General features: G+C 39.5%; 2 protein-coding genes across 5 annotated transcripts in view; both read left to right on the top strand.

The window, feature by feature from the left end:
* LOC107740307 (nuclear receptor coactivator 5-like) overlaps positions 1-1583 on the top strand; it is a 12206-nt gene extending 10623 nt beyond the window's left edge. For 3 of the 4 annotated variants that reach the window (XM_016552692.1, XM_016552691.1, XM_016552688.1), the window contains 3 exons: positions 455-628; positions 732-1136; positions 1244-1583. In XM_016552692.1, coding sequence (XP_016408178.1) covers positions 455-628; positions 732-1136; positions 1244-1275 — 611 coding nt within the window. In that variant the 3' untranslated portion in view covers positions 1276-1583. The remainder of the gene's footprint in view (positions 1-454; positions 629-731; positions 1137-1243) is intronic. The other variant, XM_016552689.1, reaches the window with a different exon arrangement.
* An 8941-nt stretch (positions 1584-10524) lies between these two features.
* The window catches only part of LOC107740334 (zinc finger protein 423-like), a 149281-nt gene continuing 147171 nt past the window's right edge, over positions 10525-12634 (top strand). The window contains exon 1 of the mRNA XM_016552751.1: positions 10525-11705. Coding sequence (XP_016408237.1) covers positions 11666-11705 — 40 coding nt within the window. The 5' untranslated portion in view covers positions 10525-11665. The remainder of the gene's footprint in view (positions 11706-12634) is intronic.

Genomic DNA, 12634 nt, shown 5'->3' with positions numbered 1-12634 from the left:
AATACTTCAACAAACTAAATGGAAATGAAATAATATATTGAATTTTGAATGTGTATGTATGTGTGTGTGTGTGGTTGTACATACACACATATGTAGTTGTTTTTTTGGTGTTTGGCTTAGTATTATGTTAGAATCATTATTATACACTTATACCTTTTGTTATTTAATATTTTGAATTGTTTTTAGCTTTATTTTTTGTTTTTCATTTAAATGTTAACTTCTGAAATTTTGTTGTATGCATTTGTCACTTTTATTTAATCTCTTTATTTTTAAAATGTGTATAGGTAGTATTTATAAAGTTTTGGATCTGTTTTTAGTTGTTTTAATACAACAATTGATTGCTTCTGTTGTCCTCATTTGTAAGTCGCTTTGGATAAAAGCCTCTGATAAATGACTAAATAAAATAAAATAATTTTAAAAAATCATCTCTTTACTACCACTCTGTTCCTTCCAGTATCTTCCGCAGAGGTGGGCAGTGATGTTGCTCCTGTAATAAACAGCCTGCCTCCAGGGTTAGGAAAGCCCCCACCACTTCTGCCTGCTGGATCTGGACCACCACCAAGAGAGCAGGCAAACCCACCCTCAGGGTCAGGAGGTACACCCCTAGGCCATCACATGGGATTGCAAGGTTTGTTTTTGGGGTATAGCATGAAATAAATGTAAAAAAAAAAATATATATATATATATATATTTATGATGCTGACTATATGCAGTATTCCCTGTGTTTCCAGGCTCGTATCCTAAGACGAAACCACCTCCTTTGCTTTCAGTGCAAAATCTAAAGCCACCTTCCCATAGATCAACCGGCCCCCATAGTCTTTTACCCTCTCGGGCCTCTTTAGTCTCACACGGTTCTTCATTTAGTCCCCCATCTAGAGGGCCAGCAGCCCCTCATAGTCTTGACAAGCCACACCCTCTGCTTGGCCCAGCACCTACACATGGGCCAACGTCCACCCGTGCCCCTCTTCTTGATACGCCTCTTGGTTTCCCGTCCTCTAGAGGACTATTGCAGCATCCGGGGTCTCATTCATCGCGAGGACCACCATTGATTTGTGGACCCCCACCGCAGAATGGACCCCGGGGTCCTAGAGCACCACCACCTTCACTCAGGAGCCTTCATATGGGCGCCCCAACAGGTCAGCATCTTCTCATGAAGTTCTTGTTATAATGGCTGTTTAGAGCACTTTTGGTATGGAAAGATCTGTCACTAATTTTTTTTTGTTTTTTTTTTGTCCATGTTCAGGTCCACGGCCGCCACGACGCCTGCTCCCTTGATTCTCTCAGGACACCTGATTAAATCATAGGCCAATATTGCCACGTGGGACAGTTGTTACATTTTGAACATAGGCAGTTTTATGTTAAGGAATTTGCCTTCTGTGTTTTCTTTCAGGATCCCACGAGATGTTTAAAGATGTACTGGTATGGAAAAAACCACAGTGTTGTTCTCTTTATTTCCACAGGTGTAAGCTAATTTTTAGAATAAATATGAAAAATTTCAGTGACATAAATGTGTAAGAGATGTCTTTAAATATCACTATTCCCCGTACAGTGATTGAAAATATTTCAAATACAATTTTTGGTGTGAGGCAATAATATGAGACTATTCAGAATTTATAATTATAAAAAGTGCATATTATTCTGAAATGCAATTCATTTAATTTTGTTGAAAAAAATTAATAAAGTTATCAAAAAAACATTTTTTTTAAATCTAGCTCTTTAAAAAAAAGAGATAAGAACAAATCATAAGATGTCTTTTTAGGAATATAAACGTTTTTTGTTTTTATTTAAAACATTTAGGAATAATATTTTTTTTAGAATTTAAAATTTCTAAAGTGTGAATCTGGCCCGTAAACTTCAAAACAGTTCTCCCTGTTACTCTGAATGCATACATAAATTGCCCTCAATAATTTAGAACTTTTCCAGGTAGACCACCCATCAATGTTTTTTTTTTTTTTTTTACATTTTGACTGGACAAAAAAAATTCTGTGTACAATTCCATGTTTCTTAATGCAAATTTACTCTAAAATTGGATTGTGCCATCTGACTAAAATTTCAGGTCATGCCACAAATTTTTGATTGGATTGAAGTCATTTAATCTTTGGAACATTGTTGTACTGGACCAAAGGGGTCGCTGCTCTGAACAGTCTTTGGCTGGCTGATACTGGCACCCCTCCTGGATTTTGGCTCCATCTGTGTTACCCTTGATGGCAACAAGCTTTTTTCTTTCTCTTTGCTGGAAAAGAAACACCAGAGCAAGATGCTGCCACCACCATACTTGACATTAGGGATGAGGTTACCTAGATGACGAGGTTGGCTAGTACCCCCGCATGGCATACATACATTTGATACTTTTTTTATTTTTTATTGCAGAACTTGAATAGCCAAGATATAATTAAAAAAATTAACCTTTTCGGTCCACGGAAGAAAGTAAGTGAGAGTAAATAAGTAATAGGTATTGAGTGAATTATTCCTTTGATATTACAAACCAGACACAGAAACAGGTGTGACTTAAGTACAGCATTAAAACAACCTGATAATTTACTCAGTGTTATGATGGTGAGGTTGAATCATCACAATGCATATGTTTGTCTTCGAATGGGTGGTTTAACTAAGGGGACATGCAACTAACTGCTTATATGAATTCCTTTCAACAACTGGTAGATGCAAATGAGAGACTCCCCTTGATCCCAAACATAAGTTTTATGGTACAGTCATGGCCAAAAGTTTGGGCTGTTACATACATTTTGTGTTTTGCAAAGTTTGCTGCTTAAGCTGTTGTGGTGTTCATTTACATTGTTTCTAGATTATTGTGTAGAGTGATCAGATGCATTTTAAATAATTGCTGAAAGCTTCATTGGCCAAAAAAATGAACTTTTCACAAAAACAAAACAAAACACTGTTTTTTGATCCTGGCACAAAATGACCAGCTAACAATAATTGACTAATCAAGGACAGACTGAAATTCTGCAGGAAGTGCAAGGATTGGAGAAGACTGGTGCAAAGTTATTTTCTCTGATGAAGCTCCCTTCCGACTGTTTTAGGACATCTGGAAAATTGATTGTTTAGAGAAGAAAAGGTAAACGCTACCATGAGTCCTGTGTTGTGCCAACAGTGAAGCATCCTGAGACCATCCATGTGGGGTTGCTTTTCAACCAAGTGTGCTCTCATAATTCTGCCCAAAAACACTGCCAGGAATAAAGAATGGTATCAAAACGTCCTAAGCGACTTCTGCCAACGATCCATGAGCAATTTGGTGATGATCCGTGCATTTTCCAGCATGATGGAGCACCATGTCACAAAGCAAGAGTGATGAAGTCGCTCGAAGATCATTACATTGAAATTTTGAAACTACGGCCAGGCAACTCCCCGTTTTCAATCCCATAGATAACCTGTGGTCAGTCCTCGAAAGGCGAGTGGACAAGCGGAAGCCCACAAATTGTGATCAACTCCGACAACTAATAAGGCATGAATGGATCGCCATCAGTCAGGATTTGGCTTAGAAGCTAATATCCAACATGCCAGGGCGAATTGCAGAGGTTATGAAGAACAAGGGTTAACACTGTAAATATTGACTCATATTTTGTTTGCCAATAAAAGCCTTTAAAACTTATGATTTGCTTATCATTGTTTTTCAGTATAGCCTATAGAAACGTGGTAAAAAAATCTACAAATACTGAAGCAGCAAACTTTGCAAAACACAATTTGTCACTGCCAAAACGTTTGGCCATGACTGTAGGCTACATGCCGGGCTGGAAATGGTGGAGTGAATTTCGTTCCACTTCTAGCCGGTTAGATAAAAAAAAGTAGATTTCTATATTTTATTCATTCAATAGCCTACGAAAGCGACCCGAGTTCCGCTCATAAATGTAGTAAAACGTAGCGGGATATTTTTGTGTAAGGTTAGCTGCGCAATGTCTGCTTTTGTGATTGGCCATAATACCTGCAGGTGGCAGTTAATGGAAATGCTTCTCTGTCGGTGCGCGTTCTCCTCACAGGACAGATCGTGAAAGCAGTTGCCTCAGGTAAATTATCTAGGATGAACCGTGATTTTTGACGAAAATCTGAACATCTTTAACAGATGAGAATATTTGATATGGATAAAGCTGTGTATAACGTACCTGAAATGATCCAGGTTTTTATGTAAACTCCGTCTAAAAATAATGTCTAGCCGAAAAGACCTGGCATGAACTGAGATTAGTGAGCTTTTAATGGTTATAAAGACAGTTTGCAAATGTGGTGTTGATTTTACACAGCAGTTCAATAAAGAAATTCATATTTGTGACTTACATTTTAGGAATAGCCTAGGCTACTATTGAATGATTTTGCTCTATTTCCTCAACTAAAATAGTTCCAAACAAAGTCACAGCTGAGCCACTGCGCATCTCCATTCAAACACAGCGGTGCTTCGTTTATGAATGAATCTGCATTTTCACAAGGACTGTCACTTGCGTCGTTCCTGAATGAATCAGCCGTTTGAAGGAATCGACTGAATGAAGGAGTCAGTGACAAAGACTTGCCGCCACCTACTGGCCCTTTTATTTTCATTTTAAAGTATCATTTCAGTTCTTAAACTAATTTGATATTTCTATATAGATCTACAAATCACTTTGAGTCAAATAGCTATCGCCAATATGAAGGTACATTTTTGTCATTGATGAGAAGGTGCTCCTAAATTTTTTAAATGGTAGCCTATTTGTAAATCATTCTCCCTTTTTATTAAACACAAGAGCTCATTAATAATGCTTACATTATTAGCCACCCTCCACCCCCTACCCCTTCCAAGCTAGAGTCCTCCTCAGTGAATTTTGGCCATTTCCACTACTGGGTACATGAGACATCATAACATGACAATGGAACAATTTTGTTTTGGAAAACAAATAAGTAGGCTATATAGGGCCACTTTATAAACCTACACAGGGCCAGAAATGTAGGTAAACTATGGAAGTTAATTTCTGCCACATTAGAAAATAGTCATCCTTTGGTAAATCATAATTATGAGATTAAAAAAGAAAAAGAAATTGACATGGAATCTCGACTATTTATGTCACAACTGACTTCTTATAATGTCGACATTCTGTCTGATAATTACGACATTATTGTAATTTACCAAAGCATGATTTATTTATTTATTAAATGTAGCGGAAATCGGCTTCCATAGTCAACATAAATGGACAGAAAAAAAAACATTATTTTTCTGGAAATATATTAGAACGTCTTTTAGAAACAGTGCACTGCTGAGCACCGTTGTTATAGCAGGTCATCTTATTTTTGTACATTCTTCTTTGCTCTTTCAAATCTCTAGTTTCTAAAAGAAAAGGTAAATTCCAGAAATGGAACTTAAATGTTAGCCAGAAAGTCTGTTACCATTTACTTTACTAAATGGAAAAATATATTTTTATACATTTATATAACTTTTCCTTGTGTTTCGCCTAAGAAAGCAAGACAGACAGTCTTGAAACATAAGTAAATTATGACAATTTACATTTCTAGGTGAACTGGTCTTTTAAATAAGGGGAGATTCTTGATAATATTACAATTAAATATAAATGCTTAAAATTTTTTTGTTTTTGCAATATGTATGACTGTATAATCACCACAGAGACAAAAATAAAGCAGTAACAATCCACGAAACACGACGCTATTTGAGTGTAAGCTCATTTTAACCACTAGATAGCGCTGTAGACCTACGGAACATACGCTGAACGTAGCAGTTCAATGTTTCATTTATGGTCGTTGTGTTTCTCAAACCTCAAAACATCCACTGCTTTTTCTATTACATACATTTTCTTCTCAATTGAGATTTGGTTATATTTTATTTGAATATTTAATTTGAAAAGAGAAACACTGAAATGCAGCATTTAATACGATTTAAACACAGAATGAACCCTACAAATTGTTTTCGTTCTCTGGAACACATTGCTAGCGTGAATGCATTTTCCCTCAATAACAGTAAATATAATTTTCTCATGCAAAATAAACCATTGGGAGATAAATCGAAGGCTTGCAGAATGTAGCTACTGTTCCTTGTGCAATTTCATAATAATAGGAATCTGTATTTGTGAAGTGTTCGTTTGCTCACATCCTCCAAATTGGGCGAGACAATATTGCATTCAGACGACATAATGTTTGAGGACAAATATTGATAAACGTAAATTACAAACCAAATATAGAAACAAGACTAGATATTTTAAAGACATAAATCATGGTAAAACAGTAATTGCTACTCAAATGAGATTTTTTTATTTCAAGAGAATGAATGCCCTTATTTTATATGGTATATTTTAATATCACAAGTTTTATCGTCACTTTTCAAAGCAACTCTCACAAAATATGTGGACTGATTCTTGTCCTCAGAAGTCTCCTTCAAATACTTGCTAAGATTTCACATAAATGTTTCTTAGGCCTTGCGTGAGAACAAAAGTAGTTGTGGATGAATCTGCACAGTCATGTGTGTATACAGTATATACACTGCATGTTAATCCTAATGGCACACACTGTCAGCAAATGTGTGTATGTCTTTAGTAGGGCATGTTTTACAGCTGTTTGTCTCTCCACTCTCTGATCACAGACACTCGACCGCAGCTGTGAAGTATCCATCAAGTCTCAAACTAATGGAGGCCGGTTCTGCTTCATTTCACCAGCTGGGAGGTGTTGATTGGGCCTTTTTTGGGTAAGTGAGCAAAAAACAGCTCCACTAAAGCTGATAAATGCAATAGGAGACGGAAGGATTACCAGTCAAACGGAGTGAAACCAGCTTTCGCCGTTATGGAAGTGAAGACATGCCTCATTTGTGTCCCACGATATGCGATTCAGTTACTGTTACAATTCCGCAATCACACAGAATCACTTTTTTCCCCCCACAGAGACACACACTTGCCATTCCCGCACAATTGGATATCAATCAAATTGTATCACTATGAATATTCTTGGCATTATTGTGTTAGAATTCACAGATACCCAGGTCGTCTCTAAACGCGATGTGCTTCTTTGTTAGGACAGCACCACACTGAGCTCCTGTATGCTGCTGTGAGTGAGATCTTCATTAGAAACCTTGAGCCCTTCACCAGGATCTGTGCCAGGTACACAGTCTAACAGCCAAACATGTTGATAATTAAACCCCTGTAATCGAGAGGTGTTATCACAACAATTAACAGCAAAAATGTGAGGGTATGAGCGAGCGATCTCAGAACGTGTGGCTTTGTACGCAGTTCCTCCCCTTTTTAATTTGATGGAAAGGTTTTACATTCACTTTATTCCTTCGGCTATTTATTTAAGAGCCAAATTAGCTGTGCGTTTTTGTTTTGAGTGTATATTTTGCACAGTATTCCTCTATCAAACCATCTTGGGAGGGAATTGATGTGGGGGGAAACCGTACGAAAACATAATTTCTCTTCCCGTCTTTTTTCCTGAAAGCACATTTGTCTCTCTCCTACTTTCCCTAATTCTCCAGACGTGTTCCAGCCGTTCTCTTTTTCCCCCTCTCCCTCCCCAAAGTTGGCTTCCTCTGCCCTCGTTCCTAGGCATCAGCTGAAGACCCAGCAAGGCCCCCATACACAATGAGCTTTAATTGGGTTAAGTTTGTCCGCCACAGATAACATTTCTCTTTCTGTGGAGAATAAAACAAATTGCTGGCACTAATGGCACTGTTTAATGTAGCTCTTTTTATTATGGATGGAGGAAATTAGGAGGAGACTCCCAACAGAGAGCTGATGTCGTGGGAGTGAGTGCATTGTTGCAGCTCATCAGAAAAGCGTTTTTACTGGAGCGCCGGTCTCCTCGCCGCTGTTGCTCATCTCTCTCTCGCTAAGCCCTTTCATGTGCCCTTTTGAAAACACGGCCGTGTACCTAAGAATTTGAGCGTTAAAGCGTATAGCCTGTGCGATCTGACGCGATCGTGCCCCACGTTTGGCGCCATGTGTTCCGAACCTGTTCTCCGTCCGCTGTTTTTTATGCTTTAATGCTCTAAGTCCATAAAGCTGGTGTTTCTTTGTGTAAGTCTGGGGCAAGAGCCAGGGAAACAGGGGCTGAACGGGGGCTTGTTATTGAGGTTTTGGCACAAGACGCGGTAAGCCTAAAAGCCTGAAATTTGTTCTGCATTGCTTTTGTTTCTGAAGAGGGTCCCCCTTTTTCAAGTCAGACGTCTCACTGCAGCAAGCTGAAGGGATGCGAGGACAGATGCACACCCTGGCATTTAACACGCCAACACCTGAGAGTGTTTGGAAGACAATCAGCAGTAAAAATGTAATGTTCAATCTGGATTTTTATGGTGGCTAATCAGGACTGATGAAGTAGAGGGTACATTAAAGTGCAGCCGAGCGGTCAGCCCCAATCTGCGTTCCTGCTCTCCACCTCTCCCTCGTGTGCCCGTGTGCACTCGGCATCAGCACGGCTGTCTGGGTCTGGGGTCACTGTAACAAACAAAACGTGCTGTTTTAAGCGCCACACTGTCCTTATATGGACAATTAGTGCTGTACGACAGCATATTTTAGCAATCCTATATTTTGCTGATGTGCACGTTGAGACAATTAAAAGCTTCTGGCAATGCTTTCCTGACATTTTTTGCTTTCATAATAGATTCTATCAGGTCAGGTCACCGTAGCTCGGTCCCGAAAGAAAAACCCGAATCGAAGGAAGCTAATAAAATTGCTCATTTTTTTTGGCCCTGCTTCAGATCCATTAGCTTGAAACGCATTTGTATTTTAAACCTCCTTGTACGGATTGACAGAAATGACACCGCAAGCATGTGCCTCTCCTGTACTTTGTTAACGAGACAAAAGAGTGTTGGCTTTGCAGTATTTAAATCAGTTATGTCTAATTATTTCATACAAAAATAGCCTATCTAGGGCAAAGCCAATGAGATGTAACATTGTCTGTGGAGGGGGGACCTGGAGGAGTTGGCGTGAGTTCAGCTGAACAGAACAGAACAGAGAGAATACGCTGTAGGCAACATAAATATAACATGAACTCTCCAGGCTTGTGACAGTACAATGGGGGAGTGTTTAAGGGTGCTTTCTGGGGCCGCACTGTCCAATGGATGATAGTCGCATAAGAATAGCAGCATACCTAGGTACGGTGAGAGAGGAGACGGATGAGAGAAAGGACAAAACGCTGTTGAGTTATTGCTAAATTTTGAATAATCGTTGCATGAATAATGTAAGGGCATCAATCTACCACCGTCCCTGCTGCATGAAGGAAAATACTAGCCAATAGGCTACTAAGACCATTTGAATTCAGTTAGCAGTGAAATTAAGTGTTGCAAATGCCATCATCCTTATAATGTCCAATGAGAGATTTTCTTCCTCTTCTAAACGTTCAATATTTTTTAAATCGCATGCAGTCATCCAAGCTCAAAAAATTATTTGCCACTCATTAAAATCGTCCTAAAATAGCGTCGGCATCTATTCCAAACAGGACCACCGCATTTGCAGTTCACACCTCTTTTTCTCCAGCGTCTTAATTAATTTCATCCACATGTCTTGTAAGTCTTATTCTGAACTGTTCATTGTGGCGCAAGAAAAATGCAAATCCGTAAAAAGATGACAGAGGGTGTAATCGCGTGCTATGTGATTTCACAATGCCACTCTTTCAAACCATTCATGTCTTGGCTGTCCTTGACCCTTAAGGAGCTTGTAATGTGGGCTATTTTCCTCCTTTGAATTTATCCGAGAAAAAGGGACCACTGCGGTGAGCTTTCGCCTCTTTGTGCCAGCGGCCTCTCTCTCTGGGACACCAAAAGCACATTTAAAAGCGGTCTCCAGGCGTGCGCTCAGACGAGACAAGAGGGGCCCCGGTCCTCCGCGGGGGGTCAATTTTAAAGGCCGCTCCGTGGCTCTGCGGGGTGCCCGGCTCAATCTGCAGGACATCCCGCTGACCAAGACAGGGTGCCCACCATGTTATCCATGACAACAGCCGAGCAGCTCTGGCGCGCCGCTTGTGATTTTGACCATTTCTTAGGTTGATTTTTGCACAAATTATCCTCTTTCTGCAACTGCGCTTCGGCAGCACAATCAGACAGCCAGACAGACGCTGTGGGGATTGAAAACACTGTCGAAAAGGCCTAATCCTGCCAAAAAGAACACAACAAGAATCCTAGAGAGAGGGGTTAAAAGTTAATTAAAACATATCCGATAATACCAACGAAAATAAAACAACACATCTGATAATATCAAACAATATTTGTGTATATGCAGATCTTTTTCAAAAATAAAATGCATGAATTTAATGTTGCAAAGGATAAACTTAAAAAAAAAAAACTGACAAAAAGGAAATACAAATCTGATGTGTTTACTCACCCTGTTGTTGTTTCAAACATGTAAGACTTTCTTTTTCTCAGTCACCATTCACTTTCATTGTATGGAAAAAAATTGATACAACGAAAGTGAGTAGTGACTGAAGCTGTCAGACAACATACAGCTTAACATCTCCTTTTGTGTTGAGCAGAAGAAAGAAAGTCAAACGGGTTTGGAACAACGTGAAGGTGAGTAAATGATGACACTGTTTTTATTTTTGCCTGAGCTGAACTATCCCTTTAAATCCTAAATCTTATCCGTTTAAACGCAGATAAACGTATTGCAAAGACGACGCAGAAATGTTAAATGTTCAAAACAAACTCCCCCCAAATAGTCAAAATGTCATCTTATCCAATCGACAGTTAAACGCTGGAGTGAACCCGAGACGATGGCACCAATACGAGGAGCGCAAAAAAGCGAATCCAGTCCGTCTTTTTTCTTGCACGCTGCAGCGTTTCCTCGAAGCTCCGTGTTTTGGCCCCGATCCGTGCTCCAAGTTAAGCTGTAGTTTCCATGGCTGACCATGGTTTGGTGCTGTTGGCTCTCTCTGTCTGCTCAACCCAGGCTGTGCGGAGCTCCCTGCGGGATCAGAGCGCTCCCCCGCCGGGACCCTACTCTCACATCCTCCTGCTGGGACACGGCTACATTTCCAGCCAAGCCTGGCTTTATTATGTGTGTCTGCGCTGCAGCCCCGCCAGCAGTCGGATCGGGAGGCGGAGGGAAGACCAGAGTCAGGACAAAGAAAAAGGGAGAGAGAGGCTAGCGACTAGAAATATTTACGGCTTTTAGGACGATAAACAAGAAGAAGAAAAATCCCCTCAGGTAAAAATGCTGCGTAAAATGCCATCGAGAGTGGCACCTTCGGAAAAATAACAGCGAAGGAGGGCGGTTCGGCGGGATCACAACGAAAAGAGACAGTTGCGACAACTGCAAAAAGGAGGAAAAACATTGCGAATCAATTCCGAAACATCGTCGAAGTGGGGTTACCACATTATCGGCAGGTATTGGCACTTCTCGCTACTGATCAGGTGTAATTTGGGCACGCTCCGCTTCTTGAAACTCTGAGCGCGCGTGCCCACTCCACCGTCAGCGTCTGCCGTTACGGAGGAACAAAAGAGCGTTCGCTTCTCGAGCACGGGAAAAACCGCAAGTTATTCGTTAAATCTACAGGTTGGAGAAGTTAAATCATTGGAATATCAGTTTCCATCGCCTGTACTCTCTTCTTTGAACGCTTCTGGACTAGCGAGACTGAAGTTGCCGCATTGCAACAGGCAAAGTGAAGAAATTTCCCAAGTATCAGCGCGTGACCTGTCAATATTTCTTGGAGAGGACACGATACCAGTTAAAGAAAGTAAAATATTGTTGTTAACACGGAGATGTCTAGACGCAAGCAGGCCAAACCGCGCTCCGTTAAAGGTAAGCGTTTTATGTTGGTATACGAGAGGGAACAACTCACATGACCAATGAGATTTCGTGGGTAAAACTGCCGGGGGTTGTGAAATTCATCGATTTAATGTGTTTGCTCTCAATAGTGACATTATGTTCAGAGACTTTAAGGAGGACTTTTGACATTAAAAGATAATTAAGAAATGAAACGCTTTCATTTTGATGCGAGATGCCACAAGGTCTTGTGGTTGGCTGTACAAGTTATCTCTTATAGGGAAAGTGCTGTACTTGAACAATTAGAAATAGTGCTGGAGTTTATTTTAGGTTATTTATTAATATTATTATCAGTAGTATATTAAATGGTAATTTAAACATAATTTTATTCAATTATATTTATTTTTATAATTAACCATCACTTTATAGTCATAATAATCATTATGTAATATTTTATTAAATTATTGAATTTGATAAATTAATTTTTTAATAAGTATGTGGAATTTTTAAAATGTAAAAATAATATTTTTTTTATTAACAATACTGCTACTAGTCATACAATAGACCTTTAAATAAGTATATTCCTATTTTCTCCTCTTTGTGGACATCCTAAATAATCTGAAATGTTTTTGCAACTCAATTTAAAACCCCTTCTCAGTCTGTAGTAGTATTTTGAATGGAATTTGATTCTCTATAGATCTCAGTTTTTTTTTTTTTTACTCTTTGCTTTTTATTGTCTCAAATTTATTCCCAGTTGTGACTTTGACATGGCAGAATCAGTCACACACAGTCTCATCTCATTCATGCCCCTCCTACAAGACTCAACACTCACAGGCAGGTGAATTTAGGAGCAATAAGGCCTGCTGCTATTTTGTCTTGTCCATCAGCAATGTGCGGCAGATATTGTGCTGCCGGTCGAGATATCACTTGGCACCCTCACCCCAATAGAAACCAGATGGGCTTTC

This window comes from Sinocyclocheilus rhinocerous, unplaced genomic scaffold (genome assembly GCF_001515625.1).
Source record: "Sinocyclocheilus rhinocerous isolate Xijiao unplaced genomic scaffold, SAMN03320098_v1.1 scaffold1426, whole genome shotgun sequence".
Classification (NCBI taxonomy): Eukaryota; Metazoa; Chordata; class Actinopteri; order Cypriniformes; family Cyprinidae; genus Sinocyclocheilus; species Sinocyclocheilus rhinocerous.
Note: the sequence above shows the minus strand (reverse complement) of the source record. Positions and strands in the feature narration are given on the sequence as shown.